The following is a 19,347-nucleotide window of genomic DNA, read 5'->3' on the forward strand; positions in this document are numbered from 1 at the left end:
TCCTGGGTTCTGTTAGGCATATGGACTTCCCCTTCCGTTATATGGAGCTCCACTTAGCTTCTGAAGGGGCTGCTGCTTCTGTTGTTTCACCCTTCAACACACATCCATCCACTCTGCATCTTCTAGAACTATTTTGAAATCACTTGTGCTCATTTTTTATCCTTTTACTGTTATTTAAATAGGGTATCAAAATAGAGGGGCAAAAAATGGTAGCCTACTTTCTTGAACCAGAAACCTGGATGGCATTTTACAGATAATTCCTGAACCCAATCCTAGACCTACTCAATTAGAATTTATAAGGGTGGGGCCTAGACCTCTCTCTGGGACATGTTAGATGATTTCATTACGGCCAAAGAGTGGCTGGCAAATTAAGATGCATATAGTAAATGTTGGAAGAATAAATGAGTGAAATCATCTCCTGGAACTGGAGTTTGTTGTAGTTTCTGTTATAGGCTAGTCTAAAAATGCTAACATGTTTAAAATATGAAGTCTTAGTCAGATGGAGTATTAGCTACTTAGAAGAAATGCAAATACATTTCCTCATCTGAAGTCCCTAGGCTACCATGTGCTATGAAATGTAGAGTTTTTGGATTTTTTTTTAAAGCAATACATGTATACCTGTACTGTATATTTTATGACACCAGAGTCTAGTTAACACCCAGTAATCAACCACATTAATACTTATGCAGAAAAACATATGAATAATTACACTCAGTGGGATAAAGCCTGTAAATAGCTTCATGTTAATTCAGTTCAAGTCTTGCCAGTGGATCGAAATATGCTTCCTTACATGGATTACAAAAAATCTTTTAAATTCCCAGGTTTTTATTTCAGTTGTTTATATCGTATTTCATCGGAAACATTTTTTCATTATTTTATGGATAAACAAAAGCATGGAAACAGAAGTGGTCATTGAAGTTGCTACAAACACACACACAAAATAACAACACACAAATCAGATGGGATGTATCCTTAGACAATCTTTTCACATCCCAGCGTTAGTTTTACATTAGCCATGCAAGAGGCATTTGGAAGTCCCAGTCCTAAAGTAATATTGTAATATTCAAATATTCACAAGCCAGTTTCAAATGTAATAAGTCTCTGTTTTTCCACATGGCTAGGGAATTGGGTGAGCCTGCTGAGAGTTAAGCAGTTAGTTTGAAAAACTGTCTTACTGATTACAAACCAATATAAACACTACGTTAATAAATGTGTGAATAGCTACCCTACAAATGTAAACTGAAGATTATCCTTTTAGCTAAACATAATAATCAGAAAATTTTAAGAAAAATTTAACATATAACTAAGTTTTTTTTTTTTTTCCATGAAAAAAAAAACATGTTATTTAAGAATGTAATTTAGTTGCCGGGCGCAGTAGCTCTCACCTGTAATCCCAACACTTTGGGAGGCCAAGGTGGGCGGATCATCTGAGGTCAGGAGTCCAAGACCAGCCTGGCCAGCATGGTGAAACCCCGTCTCTACTAAAAATACAAAAAATTAGCTGGGCGTGGTGGCAGGTGCCTGTAATCCCAGCTGCTCAGGAGGCTGAGGCAGGAGAATCCCTTGAACCTGGGAGGCGGAGATTGCAGTGAGCTGAGATCGCGCCATTGCGCTCCAGCCTGGGCAACAATCTCAAAAAAATAAAAATAAAAAGGAATGTAATTTAGTTAATTTACACTCCAGTGGTGTATTTATTTAACCATCTCTTGATTTCTGGTAGCTATTACTTTCATTCTCTTTCACTATACTTTATGATTTAATATTCAACTATAAGATAGTAAAAAAAAATTCTGGCCGGGCGCGGTGGCTCAAGCCTGTAATCCCAGCACTTTGGGAGGCCGAGACGGGTGGATCGCAAGGTCAGGAGATCGAGACCAACCTAGCTAACACGGCGAAACCCCGTCTCTACTAAAAAATACAAAAAACTAGCCGGGTGAGTTGGCGGGCGCCTGTAGTCCCAGCTACTTGGGAGGCTGAGGCAGGAGAATGGCGTAAACCCGGGAGGCGGAGCTTGCAGTGAGCTGAGATCCGGCCACTGCACTCCAGCCTGGGTGACAGAGCGAGACTCCGTCTCAAAAAAAAAAAAAAAAAAAAAAAAATTCTTAAGAGTTGCTTATAAAAAGGAAAGTAATTGTTTGAGAGCTGCTTTGGAATTATGTATCCAAAATCTGTACCTTATTTCTTCCTAGTGGATCAATGAGACAATATTAGTGCCACTTGTTCAAGAGATTGAGTCTGTCAGCACACAGATGAGACGAATGGGTTGTCCAGAGCTACAGATAGGAGGTATGTGGAAACGGAGCCCGGTGTTGGATTTCTATTAGTAAATCTACCAAGTGGAAAACTTCTTCTTGTAATGGACAGCTTAACTTATTTTGTTACCTTGAGGTGAAAAACCCCAAATGTCTGTAATCTAGTTTGTTTTTTTTAATGTGACAGCTTTATCAGGATGTAATTTAGCTACCATATAATTTACCCATTTAAAATGTACAGTCTGAAGTCTTGGGTTATGCAACCATCACCATAGTCACTTTTAAAACATTTCATCACCTGAAAAAGAAACTCTCCACCTTTTACCAGTCACCCCCCATTCTATACATTCCTCCCAGCCCTTTGCAAGTGCCAGTCTATTTTCTGTCTCTATAGATAGGCCTGTTGTGGATATTTCGTATGAATGGAATCACAGAATATGAATAAAACTGTGACTTCTTTCACTGAGCATAGTGCTTTCAAGGTTTCTCCATGTTGTAAAATATATCATTACATCTTTTTTTTTTTTTTTTTTTTTTGAGACAGAGCCTTGCTCTGTCACCCAGGCTAGAGTGCAGTGGTGCAGTGTCAGCTCACTGCAAGCTCCACCTCCAGGGTTCACGCTATTCTCCTGCCTCAGCCTTCTGAGTAACTGGGACTACAGGTGCGTGCCACCACGCCCGGCTAATTTTTTTGTATTTTTAGGAGAGATGGGGTTTCACCATGTTGGTCAGGCTAGTCTTGAACTCCTGACCTCATGATCCATCCACCTCAGCCTCCCAAAGTGCTGGGATTACAGTCGTGAGTCACCGCACCTGGCCACAATTATCATTCTTAATATTCTTTTTTTTTTTTTTTGAGACAGAGCTCACTCTGTCACCCAGGCTGGAGTGCAGTAATGGCGCTAGTGCAGGAGTGTATAGACCTTGCAGCCTTGAACTCCTGGCTATGGCAGTCCTCCCTCCTCAGCCTCCCAAAGTGCTGGGATTATAGGAGTGAGCCTCCACGCCCAGCCAAAAAAGACATTTCTAAGAAGATATACAAATGACTGATAAACACATGAGATGTTCAACATCAGTAGTCATTACAGGTGTGAGCCACCAGGCCCAGCTACATCATTTTCTTTATTGCTGAATAATACTCAAAATAGATCTACTACATTTTGCTTATTCATCAGTTGATTGACATTTAGGTGGTTTGCACTTTTTGGCTATTATGAATAATGCTGCTGTGAACAGTCACATACAAGTGTTTATATGGACCTATGTTTTCATTTCTCTTGGGTATATACCTAGGGATGGAATTGCTGAGCTGTACGATAACTGCTTAACTTTTTGAGGCACTGCCAGACTCTTCTAAAGCAGCTAGCCGCACCATTTTATATTCCCACCAGCGTGTATGGGGTTCTGTTTTCTCCACATCCTTGCAACACTTGTCATATGTTTTATCGTCATCCTGTAGTAGGTGTGAAATAGTGTCTCATTTGGTTTTGATTTGCATTTCCCTGATGACTACTGATGTTGAACATCTCATGTGTTTATCAGTCATTTGTATACCTTCTTAGAAATGTCTTTTTTGGCTGGGCGTGGTGGCTCACGCCTGTAATCCCAGCACTTTGGGAGGCGGAGGCGAGCATATCACCTGAGGTCAGCAATTCGAGACCAGCCTGACCAGCTGGTGAAACCCCATCTCTACTAAAAATACAAAATTAGCCAGGCGTGGTGGCAGGCGCCTGTAATCCCAGCTACTTGGGAGACTGAGGCAGGAGAATCGCTTGAATCTGGGAGGCAGAGGTTGCAGTGAGCCGAGATGGCGCCATTGCACTCCAGCCTGGGGGACAAGAGCGAGACTTCGAGACTTCATCTCAAAAGAAATGTCTTTCTGGTTCCTTTACCCATTTTTAAATTTGATTGTCTTTTTGTTGAGTGGTAGATATTTTCTTTATATTCTAGATATAAGACCAAGACTCTTAGCAGATATTAATCACAAAGTTGTATAAAGCGTAAAGACTATGTAATAATAGCAATTTTCCATCAACTTTCTTATCTGTTAAAGGTAAAATTTTAGGGTACCATATAAATTGCCTAAAATATATATACTGTAACTTAGTTATTAAATAATTACCTTTACTATTAATGCTGCAGTGAATATCCTCTTACCTAAATCTTTGTATGCATTTGTAATTATTTCTTTAGGATAATTTCTTAGAAGTAGAGTTATGTGTCAGTAGGTATGAATATTTTAAGATTTTTTTTGTTGTTGTTGTTTTCTAAAAGACAGTCTCGCTCTTTTGCCCAAGAGGGAATACAGTAGTGCTCTCATGGCTCACTACAGCCTCAGCCTCCTGGGCTCAAGAGATCCTGCCACCTCAGCCCCATCCAAGTAGCTGGGACTACAGGCACACACCACCACACCTGGCTGATTTTTGTATTTTTGTAGAGACGGGGTGCCCAGGCTGGTCTTGAACTCCTGAGCTCAAGCAGCCCCTCCGCTTTGGCCTCCCAAAGTGCAGGATTACAGACATGAGCCAATGCATCTGGACATATTTTAAGGTTTAAAAGATACACATCTCTTCAAAAAGCTTATACCAGTTTGTACTTTAGCAACCATGACACATATAAGAATGCTTTTCCTAACATTGGATATTGCTAGTAAGTTTGGATATTTTGAAAATTTTAATTGCCTTTTAAATTTCTATGCATAATTATCTTGCAGGATATGATAAGAGAAATCACTACCATAAAAAGCTTCTGCTTGTCCTGCCATAATGGGCAACTTCTAATTCAACTTATTTTGAAAATGATTGTGTGTCTTTTTATACATGTCCTATAAAATTTTCTGTATATTAGTTGTTTATAGATTTGCCAAAATCGGTTTGGCTGCTTCTCTGGGGAAGGGGAGGGGATGTTGCAGGTGTAAATCTGGCTACCTTGCCAGGAATGGGTGTAGGTAATATAGATAGTGCAAATTAAGATGAACTATTACTGCTTTCTTTCATGTATTCCTTCGACATTGAGTGCCTAATTTGTGCCAAGTATTAATACTATTCTAGGCATTGGGGGATACAGCAGTGAGCAAAAGGGCCAAAATCCCTGCTTTCATTAAGCTTTCATTCTAGTAGATGAGATAGACAATAAAAAAGATAAAGTACTTTGGGCCAGGCACAATGGCTCACGCCTATAATCTCAACACTTTGGGAGTCCAGCGTTGGTGGATTGGTTGAGCCCAGGAGTTTGACCAGCCTAGGCAATATAGTGAGACCTTGTCTCTACTAAATAGAAAAATGGTGGCATGTGCCTGTAGTCCCAGCTGCTCAGGAGGCCGAGGTGTGAGGATTGCTTGAGCTCAGTAGATTGAGGCTGCAGTGAGTGGTAATTGTGCCACTATATTCCAGCCTGGGTGACGGAGCAAGACACTGTCTCAAAAAACAAAAAGGGAAAAAAAGACAGTACATTGGACAGTGCTAAGGAGAAAAAAGGCACAGGAGGGTAGTGTTCCTAAAGTCTAGAGAGGAGGGGTGAAATTTGAGGTAGGGTGGTCAGGGGAGACGTCATTGACTTGTATAAAGACCTGAAGGCAGTGAGGAACCAGCTATATGAACACATGAGAAGAGCATTTTAAGTTCTTTTGGAAACTCACTTTTAGAATAATCTGTGTTCTCTGTGTTTTGTTTTAACAGAAGCTAGTATTACTAGCTTGAAACAAGCCGCCCTGGTTAAAGCCCCTCTCATTCCGACTTTGAACACAATTGTTCAGTATCTAGACCTTACTCCAAATCAGGAATACTTGTTTGAAAGGATCAAAGGTAATTATTGTTTGGAAGAGGAAAAAAATGAGAGCTTTTGTACTACACTGGAATTTATCAGTACAGATTAACAAGGAAAAACCATTTTAATTAAAAGTATAATTTATGTCTTATAAATACATGTTAATTTTGGCTTAATAATTTTATTTTGTGTAGGAAACTTAAATATGAGCTAAATGGGCTCCAGTGAATATTTCAATCATTTCCTACTTTTAGACTCGTAAGAATGGGTGCCACTAAGACGTTCTTTATATTTCCAGCATGCTGAGCCTTATTTCTCTTAATTTTTATGATTCCTATTTAATAAGTTCCTTCCTTATATTTCTGTTATATTCTTATTATTTGGTGGAAGATGTGCTCTTCTGAGGAGATTGACTTGAGAATCAGGAAATGTAGCCTCCCTGACACCCCCATACACCCTCTATGCCTCTCTACTTACAGAGCAATTCATAAAGTTAGAATTTTTTTTAATTTGAATAAACTTTTTAAAGGTTCTCATGACTAAGACAAGTTTTAGAAATAGTATTCAAATTTATCATAAATCTTAATTTGAAAATATTATAGTGTTCTCCCTTTCCCCTAAGGTTAGAGCAGGGTTCAGGAATAAACATTTTTCATGACTTTTTAAAACATTTTATATAAGGAGAATTTCAAACATACACAATACTAGACAAAATAGTATACACACGCCTCTTGTACACATCACCCAGCCCCAACAATCACTAGTCCCTGGCCAGCCCCTGCCCTATCCATACCCCATCCACTTTCTTCCTGTATTATGTGAAGCAAGCCCTCATGTCATTATCAGTTCATTTGTAAATATTTATTTGTATATCACTAAAAGATAAGCCTCCCGCGACCCCCTGCTTTTGAGACAGGGTCTTGCTATGTTGCCTAGGGTGGTCTCCAACTCCTAGGCTTAAGCAGTCCTCCCACCACAGCCTCCCAAAGTGCCAGGATTATAGACATGAACCACCGTGTCCCACTGAGCCTTTAGAAAACTGATACAACCATACATAACAACAATACAATTATCATTCTTTCCTTTTTTTTTTTTTTTTTTTTTTTTTTCTTGAGATGGAGTCTCTCTCTGTCGCCCAGGCTGGAGTGCAGTGCTGCAATCTTGGCTCACTGCAACCTCCACCTCCCAGGTTCAAGTGATTCTCCTGCCTCAGCCTCCTGAGTAGCTGGGATTATAGGCACGCACCACCATGCCCCAGCTAATTTTTGTATTTTTAGTAGAGACGGGGTTTCACCATGTTGGTCAGGCTAGTCTTGAACTCCTGACCTCATGATCCATCCACCTCAGCCTCCCAAAGTGCTGGGATTACAGTCGTGAGTCACCGCACCTGGCCACAATTATCATTCTTAATATTCTTTTTTTTTTTTTTTTTTTGAGACAGGGCTCACTCTGTCACCCAGGCTGGAGTGCAGTAATGGCGCTAGTGCAGGAGTGTATAGACCTTGCAGCCTTGAACTCCTGGCTATGGCAATCCTCCCTCCTCAGCCTCCCAAAGTGCTGGGATTATAGGAGTGAGCCACCATGCTGCCTAGCCCTAATATTTCCTGTGTTATGAGATATTAAGTCTGTTCAAATTTCCAGCTATCTCATAAAAATACATAATTTTTCGGCAGTGTTTGTTTGAATTGGGATTCGAATATTGTAATACATTGCAATTGGTTATTTCAGTTTATTTTAAGCTATATGCTTCCCATCCACCCTCTTTTTTTTCCCTTTGCAATTTATTTGTCATAAGAACTGGATTGTTTGTCTTGTAGAGGTTCCCATAGTGTGGGTTTTGCTGAATGCATCCCTATGGTGTAGTTTACATACAGGGGTGTAGTGTACATAACCCCTTCTCTTTCCCATAAATTCATGTTTGAGTTTTTTGGCAAGATTGCTTTGTAGTTAGCAGAGTATTTGAACATCCAAAAAAAGAGTCTGTGTATGTACACATATATACAAAGTATATAAAGGTTTTATATCAAATATACAAAAAAGCTTAAAAGAATACACTGGGCCAGGCACGGTGGCTCATGCCTGTAATCCCAGCACTTTGGGAGGCCGAGGCAGGTGGATCACAAGGTCAGGAGATCGAGACCATCCTGGCTAACATGGTGAAACCCCGTCTCTACTAAAAATAAAAATTAAAAAATTAGCCGGGCGTGGTGGCAGGCGCCTGTAATCCCAGCTACTCGGGAGGCTGAGGCAGGACTGTGGCGTGAACAACCCGGGAGGCGGAGCTTGCAGTGAGCCAAGATCGCACCACTGCCTGCACTCCAGCCTGGGCGACAGAGACAGACTCCGTCTCAAAAAAAAATACAGTGAACACTCTCCTGTTCTAGATTGGATAGTTAGCAACCTTTTGACATATTTGATTCTTTCTTTCTACATATATATACACACACACATTTTTTTTCTTGCTGTGCCATTTGAAAGTACATTGAAAGTACTTTTTAGCATGCATTCTCCTACCTAACCATAATACAATTATCATACCTTAAAAAAATAATAATTTTCTGATATTGAATATATTATCCATATTCAAATTTTCCCTACCCATCGACTTTTTTTTTAAGAAGCCAGAATAGTAGTCAGATAAATCTAAAATCCTACATTTTGGATTTATCTGATTTCTTCAGGGACATGTTTATCTTTTTATATCTTATATAAAAAAGAAATATATTTCTTTAGGTTTGGGTGTTCTGATCGAGTTTTAAAAATGATTTGCTTCCCTTATTATATTCCCTTAGCCTTTTTTTTTTCTTTTTTGCATACTCTTAGCTTTTAAAAATTTCACCTTGTTGCCACAGAACTCTCTCAGGGAGGTTGTATGAGCTCATTTCGATGGAACAGAGGTGGTGACTTCAAAGGACGAAAGTGGGATACAGACCTGCCCACCGATTCTGCTGTAAGTCCCTAGATTCATTCATTCATTTATTTATTGTTGATTGACTGACAGACACAGGGTCTCACTCTGTCACCCAGGCTGTAGTGCAGTGGCATAGTCACGTCTCACTGCAGCTTTGATCTCCCAGGGCTCAAGTGCTCCTCCCAGCTCAGCCTCCCAAGTAGCTGGGACTAGGCCCGAGCCACCACACCCAGTTAATTTTTTAAATTTTTTGTAGAGACGGGGTCTCACTTTTTTGCCCAGGCTGGTCTCGAAGTCCTGGGTTCAAGTGATCCCCTTGCCTCAGCTTCCCGAAGTGCTGGGTTTACAGACATGAGCTACTGTGCCTGACCCTTAGATTTATTTTGTTTTTTCAGTTTAATGTTTCCGTTACTGGATTTATGTGTTTTTGTTTGCCTATCATAAGAATAAGTATTAAAAAATAATTTAGAAAATAAGGTATTTATAATAGTATCAGCATGTTCGCCCAACCACTGTTAATATTTTTGTGTATTTTTTCCTTTTACTTGGTTGCTACTATTTTTTAATGTTTTTATCATTTTGTAATTCTCCTGTATGTAAAATTATGTATTCTTCCACTTCTGTAATATTTAGGGGTTTTTTTTTACTTCAACCTCCCCCTACCTAGATATTTTTTCATTATTACACACTGTCATTTAACTATTCTCCTATAGTGGACCTGAAAGTTTGAGACACTTTTGGTAGAGAAGGGATATTTACTTGTTTTTTTGATCTTAAGTAATACAGCATGCAAATAGTGTGATGCGCATTGCTTTCTTGGGATTGTCGCTTTAAGAGAGACTCCTAGAATTATATTTAGGAGATCAAAGAACATAAATGTTCTTGTGTGCTTACGAGTTTTTCAAAATTATGTTCTCTCTTTTTTTTTTTATAGTGAGTGTTACGGGTGAAAATTAAGTTTTATGTTGAGATTCAGATTGAGAATTGAATGTATTTTATCTTGGTTTTGCTATTAACTGTGTTGGTATGAATGATCCACTTAGCAAAAAACTAAGAATGCCCTGCTTTTCTAGGGTTGCTATGGAAAACTAAAAATGTAGATCAAATATGTAGGGAATGGGAGTCTGGTGTTTAAGCCCCACCCTCCACCCCTACCCTCAACAGATAATGGTAACTTTGTAGGCTGGAGTATTTAAACTTTTTCAATTTGAAAAGGAAACCTTCCCATCAAAATATAGACTGATTTGATGGCAAATATCTTTTTCTATTTTAAATTTTGAGTAGATTATTTGAATTAAGCCTAGCTTCATGTCTTAAACACATTGAATTCCTTTATGATTTAGGAGAGGAATTAGTGAATTCCTTATCTTTATAGGAAATAATACTTTCAATTAAAAGAATAGGTGTGCTACCTGAAGTATGTGTTCTTATCTTTTTATTCTACAGATTTTATCTTGTAAATCTAACCATTTGACAACATTTTTCTCATTCACTCTTTAGAGAAAAATTTTTTAATTGGAATCGTTATAAATACAGATGTTTCTAAAGGGCTACATCCATGCTAGATTTTCATGCTGACTTAAAAAAATTATTTCTTCATCCTCAGATCATCATGCATGTATTTTGCACCTACCTTGACTCCAGATTACCTCCACATCCGAAGTATCCCGACGGAAAAACTTTTACTTCTCAGCACTTTGTTCAGACACCAAATAAACCAGGTATAAACCTCTCCTAAAAGAATGTGTTGAGATTTTCACACAAAATATCTCTGGGGGTTTGGTTTTTTAATGCAGCATATTTCCTTCCTTTACAGATGTTACGAATGAGAATGTTTTTTGCATTTATCAGAGTGCCATCAACCCTCCCCATTATGAGCTCATCTACCAGCGTCATGTATACAACCTGCCAAAGGTATTTCTATATAGAGAAGATGTTACAGAATGTCTTGGGTGATTTGCTTTGATGATGTTTTTAAAATTATAATCTCATGTTAATAGAAGAAGTAAATTTTTTAAATTAGGGAAAATGTGTTTCATACATATATATTTCCTACTATAAAAGTAATATGTGCTTAATTTGGGAAAGTATAAAGAATAAGGAGGAAACTGACTCATTCCATTACCTAAGGCAGCCATTGTTGATTTTTTGCTTGGTATATTGCCTTTTGGTAAATTTCATTTTGGTCTTCTGTCTCTTTTTAGAGGCAGAGTCTAGCTCTGTCACCCAGGCTGGAGTGCAGTGGCATGATCATAGCTCATTGTAGCCTTGAACTCATGGGCCCAAGAAGTCCTTCCACCTCAGCCCCCCAAGTAGCTAGGACTACAAGCACGTACTGGTATACCTGGCCAATTTGTTTTTTGTAGAGACAGAGTCTCTCCATGTTAACTCAGGCTGGTCCTGTACCCCTGGCCTTAAGCAGTCCTCCCACCTTGGCCTCCTAAAGTGCTGGAATTACAGGTGTGAGCCATTGCACCTGGCCCTTTCTTTATATTTTTTATGGGCTAAAATGATTTATGTAGTTTTATATCTGCTTTTAAATATTAGCTTATAGCATAATTTTCCATACTATTAAAAAATCTTCATAAATTTTTTGTTTGTTTTTGTTGTTGTTGTTGTTGTTTTTGAGATAGAGTCTCACTGTTACCCAGGAGTGCAGTGGCGCAATCTCGACTCACTGCAACCTCTGCTTCCTGGGTTCCAGCAATTCTCCTGCCTCGGCCTCCTGAGTAGCTGGGATTACAGGCACCCACCACCACGCCCGGCTATTTTTTTGTATTTTAGTAGAGATAAGGTTTCACCATGTTGCCCAGGCTGAAACTCCTGAGCTCAGGCAGTCTGCCCACCTCGGCCTCCCCAAGTGCTGGGATTGCAGGCATAAGCCACCATGCCCAGCCTAAAAATAGTTCTTAATGGCTATAAAAAAACTTCACTAGTATAGTTTATTCAACCACTTCTCTACTCTTGTACATTTTGGGTATTTCTAATTTTTTATTATAAATACTACTGAAAAGGCGGAGGCAGGCGGATCACGAGGTCAGGAGATCGAGACCATGCTGGCTAACACGGTGAAACCCCATCTCTACTAAAAATACAAAAAAATTAGCCAGGCATGGCTGGCAGTGTGCGCCTTTAGTCCCAGCTGCTGAGGAGGCTGAGGCAGGAGAATGGTGTGAACCCGGGAGGCGGAGCTTGCAGTGAGCCGAGATTGCGCCACTGCACTCCAGCCTGGGTGACAGAGCAAGACTCTGTCTCAAAAAAGTAAAATAAAATAAAATAAAAATAAATAATGCTGAAAATGTATCTTCATGCATACAGCTATCTGCATTCCTTTAGCCCAGAGTTCTAAAAGTGGAATTCTAGGTCAAAATATTTTTAAGACTTTAAAAATAACGTATTACCAAATTACTTTATAATAAAGGTATTGTATCAATTTATACTTCCATTAATGTGTTTTACTTTTTTTGAAGTAGTCTTGCTGTGTTGCTTAGGCTGGTATCACATTCCCGGGTTCAAGCAATCCTCCTGACTCAGCCTCTTGAGTAGCTAAGATTACAATCACATACAAGTTTTTTACTTTTTTTTTTTTTTTTTTTTTTCCTGAGACAGAGTCTTGGTCTGTTGCCCAGGCTGGAGTGCAGTGGTGTGATCTTGGCTCATTGCAACCTCTGCCTCCCAGGTTCAAGCGATTCTCCTGCCTCAGCCTCCCGAGTAGCTGGGACTACAGGCGTGTGCCACCACACTTGGCTAATTTTTTTTTTTTTTGTATTTTTAGTAAGAGATGGGGGTTTCACCGTGTTAGCCAGGATGGTTTTGATCTCCTGACCTTATGATCCGCCTGCCTTGCCCTCCCAAAGTGCTGGGATGATAACAGGCATGAGCTGCCACACCCAGCCTGGTTTTTTACTCTTGATTACAAGCATCAGTTCTGTTGATAACCTTTGTAATTATTTTCGTTACCAGCATTTTTACTGAGAAACTTTACATTGGCATAGTGATAAATTGTGCTCTCTATCAGATTCTCAGGAAGATATATTAATTTCTTTCAAGTTTAATATTTTGTCTTTGTATGTAAATACTTTGGGCCATTGAAGTTCTTGTGAATATCCATGCCAATCTTTGTTTTTTAACCACTATCTGTTCTTTTTCCTTTTCCTTTTCCTTATAGTGTAAACATTATCTTTTAAAAATCATACATTCTCTCAGATTGAGTTAAAAACACATTAAATCAGAGTAAGTGGGGAAAAGTTAACCTGTAAATTGAAAATCTAAATTTGGAACTGTTTTTACAGACCAAAATTTACATATAATAGTTTGATCTTAGAGCTAGCAATATGCTGCCTAGTATTCCCTTGCAGATAAAATAAATTCATATCTAATATGTTATTTATATGCTAAAGTATATTCTGATATATTTTAAAGTATGACTCAAACCTTTTTTTATCCCAACACTTGTTTATACCATTACTTTGGGGGATAGAGCATTTCTGTGTGTGTAGTGTACAGGGGCACCAACCTCAGAATAGCTCTCCAGGCTCTTCCAGGCCTTAGTACGTGTTTTTCCCCATGTGTGAAACACAGCCCCCCGGCCCCCCAGTATGTTACCTTTCTGCTCATCTTTCAGGTTGCAGCTTAAAATACAAAAAAAAAAAAATTAGCCGGGCATGGTGGCAGGCACCTGTGGTCCCAGCTACTCAGGAGGCTGAGGCAGGAAAATGGTGTGAACCTGGGAGGTAGAGGTTGCAGTGAGCTGAGATCACACCACTGCACTCCACCCTGGTCGACAGAGCAAGACTCCGTCTCAAAACAAAACAAAAAAATCTTTCCCTCAGGGAGGCATTCTGTTGCTAACCAGCCTAAATCAGACACTGCATCTTCATATGTTCCTGTGGCACCTCCTCTCACAGCATTCCTCACGCTTTGTTGTGATTCTTAGTTTACTGTCTGCCTTCCCTACTGGCTCTTAGGTCCTTGATTACATGTATCCTTTCTGTCTTCCTCACTGCAGTATTCCCACTTCCTAACACAAAGCGTGGGTATTTTGTTTAATGAATAAATGAAAGTCTGAATTGTATGGAATTCTGAGTTAGTAGGATATGAATTGATAAGATATACATTTACCTACCAGACTGAATCTTTTTGGTTTGGATTAAATCTTGTCTTTTTTGTCTTTGTTCCAGGGCAGAAATAATATGTTTCATACATTGTTGATGTTTCTCTACGTCATAAAGACCAAAGAGTCAGGAATGCTTGGGTAGGTACTTACGCATTAAAAACGTAAGTAGTTATTTACTGATTTTCTTCCTATGTTAAGATTCTGCAGAAGGCAGCAGCATGTAACTGAAGATTTATGGATTGAACAATAGATAATGGCTTCAGCCCTGTCACAAACTACCTCTGCTATTTTGGGCAATCCATTAACTACCTCCTCAGAACCCATTGGTAAAAGGCAAGTGGACTACATCGTTAGCATTATAGTTGTGTTCCCTGAAGGAATAATTCCGAGATAGATAAAAATTAGACTCTTGCCATTTAAAAAAAAATTTTTTTTTTTAAATCTGGAGTCTGTTTTTTTCCAAGCCATTTCATTTCAGACACAAAGCATTCTGCAAAGTGTTTACACTTCCAGAGAGATGGAGTCAGTACCCATTCCATAATATCATTAACTGCAATGGAAAAGTAGTCAGTTGAAATCGTTTACATACTTGGTAACAAAGCTCACATATTGCAAGAAATTCAAAATTTTAGTATTTTCATTTTGATGATTAGAAATTTTAGTGTATTAAATGACATATGAAATAAGTAGACCCCAGCTAAAGCTAGCGATATTTGTAGTGCCTGATCTGGGAGTTGGAAAACCTGGGTTCTGGGTCCAGCTCTGCCATACTAAGTAACCTAAGGCTAATAAAAAAAAAAACAACGATATGGGCTTGGAGCAGAAGGGATTGTGATCATTTCCACTTCGGATATGCATGCACCTTTAAGTTTTAGATAGCATCCTGTAAACTCTAATTTAGAGTTTATACATGTCCTAGAACTGTGCTGTCCAGCCACCAGCCCTGTGTGGCACTGAACACTTGAAGCAGGACTAGTCCAAATTGAGGTGCACTAAAGTGTAAAATGTGTAACAGATTTCAAAGACATAGCCCCCAAAAAGTAAGATAACTCCTTAAAAATTGTATATATTTGTTACATATTGAAATACTAGTTTGGATAGATTTAGTTAAGTTAAATAAGATTTAGTTAAGTTAAAATTAATTTGACCTGTTTATTAGGTATCTACTAGAAAATTTAAAATTATGTGGCTTGCATTTGCTGTCCATACCATATTGTATTTTTATTGGACAGCACTGCTATAGAGAAACCAAAGCTCCTGTCTTTATTAGATGCAAAGATTAAAACAGACATGAACAGAAATTTGTAAACAAATATGAACATTTATTAGCTTTTTTTTTTCTTTTTTTTTTGAGGTGGAGTCTCGCTTTTTTTTTTTTTTTTTTTTTTTGTGATGCAGTCTCGCTCTGTCGCCCAGGCCGAAGTACAGTGGCACTATCTCAGCTCACTGCAACCTCTGCCTCCCAAGTAGCTGGGACTACAGACGCCCGCCACCATGCCCGGCTATTTTTTGTATTTTTGGTAGAGACGGGGTTTCTCCATGTTGATCTCAAACTCCTGACCTCAGGTGATCCGCCTGCCTGGCCTCCCAAAGTGCTGTAATTACAGGCATGAGTCACCACGCCCAGCTATTAGCTTCTTTTTTCATATATTTTTTCCTGTTAGAAAGATTAGGAAACTCACTTTTGTGGGGCATCTAAACTAACAGGGTTTTTTATTTTTAAATTATGAAAATAATGCGGCCGGGCGCGGTGGCTCAAGCCTGTAATCCCAGCACTTTGGGAGGCCGAGACGGGCGGATCACGAGGTCAGGAGATCAAGACCATCCTGGCTAACACGGTGAAACCCTGTCTCTACTAAAAAATACAAAAACTAGCCGAGCGAGGTGGCGGGCGCCTGTAGTCCCAGCTACTCGGGAGGCTGAGGCCAGAGAATGGCGTAAACCCGGGAGGCAGAGCTTGCAGTGAGCTGAGATCTGGCCACTGCACTCCAGTCCGGGCGACAGAGCGAGACTCCGCCTCAAAAAAAAAAAAAAAAAAAAAAAAAAAAAAGAAAATAATGCATACTCAGTAGACAAGTATTTAACACAGCAGTGTATAAACTAGAACTAATTTCTAATTATGTGTAGAGACAGTATCTCACTATATTGCCCAGGCTGTGATCCACCCACCTGCCTTGGCCTTCTAACGTACTGGGATTACAGGCATAAGCCACTCCACCTGGCTTTATTTTTGTTTCTTTTGCTTAAAAATGTATTGTGTCCAAACATAGTACTTTATGACCTAATTTTTAGTCTCATGGTATATCTTGGACATTCTCCCATGTCAAATTTTCCATAAAATGTCTAGGAATGTTTGGTTATAAATATACTTATATATTAGATGGAATATGGAATTTTATATAAATATGTTGTTAATACATGTCAAGTATTCTTTATCTGAAATGCTTGGAACCAGGAGTGTTTCAGATTTGATTTTCTCCAGTTTTGGAATACTTGCAATAATTACTAGCTGAGCATCCCTAATCTAAAACTCCCCAGAATGCTCCAGTGAACATTTCCTTTGAGCATCATGTTGTCACTCAAAAAGTTTTGGGTTTTGGAGCATTTCGGATTTTCAGATTATAGGTGCTTAACCTGTATAATATAAATAAACAATTTTTGGTTTTAATTGAAAACGTATCTTTTCCTCTGTGGATCCAAATTGGTATTTTGATGCATAAATGGTTTGTCATGATAGCATGAGGTTTGAGTGCCATGTACAGTCTGTCATATGCATTAAAATGAAAAAGTGCTTAGTGGAGCAGCACTTTTTCATTTACTGAAATGTAATGAAATTTACTGAAAGGCCAAAAGAAATTGATACAATTTTTAAAGCGCTATCGTCTCTTAATGAGCAACTTATATATCGAAAATTAAGCATTTTAGACTAAAGCTAGTGTTTTTAAACTCAGGGGGAAAAGCTTAGAAATTATTAACCTTTTGAACATGAATACTTTTTTAAATACATCCTAAAACAAGTAGTTAAAAACTTTCCTATAACTTAAAAGAAATGACTGAGTGGCTCAAATATAGTCCATTTGGATTTATGACCATAAACCCACAGATTGATCCAAATACATTATCAATTTAATGCCAGATATTTGTGCAGTAACAGGAATCAGATGAATGTCCTACTTGCAAAAGGAAAAAAAATCTAGACAGAATTCACTGCACAGTGACTTAAATGTTCTGTTCAGGAAAAAACACTATAAAGTTTAAAGTTAAATGACAAACTGAAACAAAGCATTATTCTGCTATAATATAAGCATTAGTAATTGGATTTGCAAACATAGCAAGCTCATATTTGTTATATATAAAGAACATATATGATTTTATTAGAAAAATGGACAAAGGCATGGAAGATTTCTTCATAAAATGTTTAGACAGCTCCTAAACACAAAAAGATGCTTAGACTCTTGCACAAACAAGTCAAAATTAACTTTTTTTCTATCAGATTTGATATTTATCTGTGTAGGGTCGGTGAGGGTACGAAGAAATGGAAAATACAGTTGATAGAAATTACCTGTTTTGAAGGGCATTTTTGGCAGCTTTTTACCAAAGTTAATACCTTCTCATAATTTAAAAAGTCATAGAGGGCTAAAAGTTCATGACAGAAATGAGCAATTGCCTGTATTCCCCAAGTCTGCTTCCCAAAGTAGACTGTAGTCCCTCAGTGGCTTTTTCTGTTATTACTCTCATAGTTCCAAATAATAGAGGTATACAGCTCTCTTGATTCTTCAGTTTCAGATATTCTCTATTGATTTTTTTATTTTGTTAGGTGAGTAATTTCTTTCTCTTATAACCCTCTGATTCCCTCAGACTTTGAATATAGTCATATTACTCTCTGGAAGAGAAGTATATGTATTTTTTTTTATATGCAGTATGATTTAGTTTAATTTTAATAATACACTTATGCAAACTCACTAAAGTATTCCCAGTAGTTAGTAAATTCCTAATTCAAATCAAGTAATACAGTTCTCTGAGAGGCTAGCATCTCCATATCTTCCATCTTTTAAATGTAATTGATACTTTAATCTTGCTTGTTAAAATTATTCTGTTAGCTATTACCTGGTGTAATAGTTCTTGTTTACTGACATAAATCTATTTATTCTAAATTTCGGTTTTAAGCATAGCTAAGAAAGTAATTACTGTTACTGGAATTCACCTGATAAACTATGTATAACATAATTCATTGCAATATCACATTAAATATCAGTTAAACATGTATTAATCATAAAGATTTTTGTTACTAGAAAAAGACCTTAAATGCTTGGCAACCAATTCTTTTTTTTTTTTTTTTTTTTTTGAGACAGAGTCTTACTCTGTCGCCCGGGCTAGAGTGCAGTGGCTGGATCTCAGCTCACTGCAAGCTCCGCCTCCCGGGTTTATGCCATTCTCCTGCCTCAGCCTCCAGAGTAGCTGGGACTACAGGCGCCCGCCACCTCGCCTGGCTCATTTTTTGTATTTTTTTTTTAGTAGAGACGGGGTTTCACCGTGTTAGCCAGGATGGTCTCGATCTCCTGACCTCATGATCCGCCCGTCTCGGCCTCCCAAAGTGCTGGGATTACAGGCTTGAGCCACCGCGCCTGGCCAACCAATTCTAATAAAAGATTTTTTTCTCTTTATAGGAGAGTTAATCTTGGTCTATCTGGTGTGAATATATTGTGGATCTTTGGCGAGTAGCAGGTCATATATTTAATTCCAGACATTTGGACTTTTATTTCACTGAACCAGAAGTCGAAACTAAACATCTGAGCCACGGACTCTTCTGAAATAAAATACACATGTGTGTATGTTACAGACTCTTTAGATTTAAAGAAAAAGGTAGCAGTTATGAAATGTCATTGTAAAAATATGTCCTGTATCTTCTATATCAAGAGACATTACCTTTAATTTTATATTGCTTTTCAGAAATTTCAGGTGACTATAAAACTGCAACCCTTCAGATTTTTATTGACTCAAAACAGTGCCATTACCCTTAATGAAATAGATTGTGAGTCTTTTTTTTTTTCATTATAACCCCCAAATGAGAATCATCTATCTGATCCTTCTGCCACAAAAAATTTTTTTCAAATTTTTTTTTTTTTTTTTTGAGACAGGGTCTCTGTCACCCAGACTGGAGTGCAGTGGCATGATCTTGGCTCACTGCAACTTCTGCCTCCCAGGCTCAAGCAAAAATTCTCCTGCCTCCTGAGTAGCTGGGATTACAGGCACGCGCCACCACACCCAGCTAATTTTTATATTTTTAGTAGAGACAGGGTTTC

The 19,347-nt window shown here is 38.4% G+C and overlaps 1 protein-coding gene across 1 annotated transcript in view; it reads left to right on the forward strand.

Moving 5' to 3' along the window:
• The window catches only part of TMEM209 (transmembrane protein 209), a 42,881-nt gene extending 23,742 nt beyond the window's left edge, over window positions 1-19,139 (forward strand). The window contains exons 9-15 of the mRNA XM_010378781.1: window positions 2,190-2,286; window positions 5,930-6,055; window positions 8,870-8,967; window positions 10,535-10,649; window positions 10,745-10,842; window positions 14,109-14,182; window positions 18,712-19,139. Coding sequence (XP_010377083.1) covers window positions 2,190-2,286; window positions 5,930-6,055; window positions 8,870-8,967; window positions 10,535-10,649; window positions 10,745-10,842; window positions 14,109-14,182; window positions 18,712-18,766 — 663 coding nt within the window. The 3' untranslated portion in view covers window positions 18,767-19,139. The remainder of the gene's footprint in view (window positions 1-2,189; window positions 2,287-5,929; window positions 6,056-8,869; window positions 8,968-10,534; window positions 10,650-10,744; window positions 10,843-14,108; window positions 14,183-18,711) is intronic.
• Window positions 19,140-19,347: the final 208 nt, after the last annotated feature.

The sequence above is a fragment of the Rhinopithecus roxellana genome, chromosome 6, assembly GCF_007565055.1.
Source record: "Rhinopithecus roxellana isolate Shanxi Qingling chromosome 6, ASM756505v1, whole genome shotgun sequence".
Classification (NCBI taxonomy): domain Eukaryota; kingdom Metazoa; phylum Chordata; class Mammalia; order Primates; family Cercopithecidae; genus Rhinopithecus; species Rhinopithecus roxellana.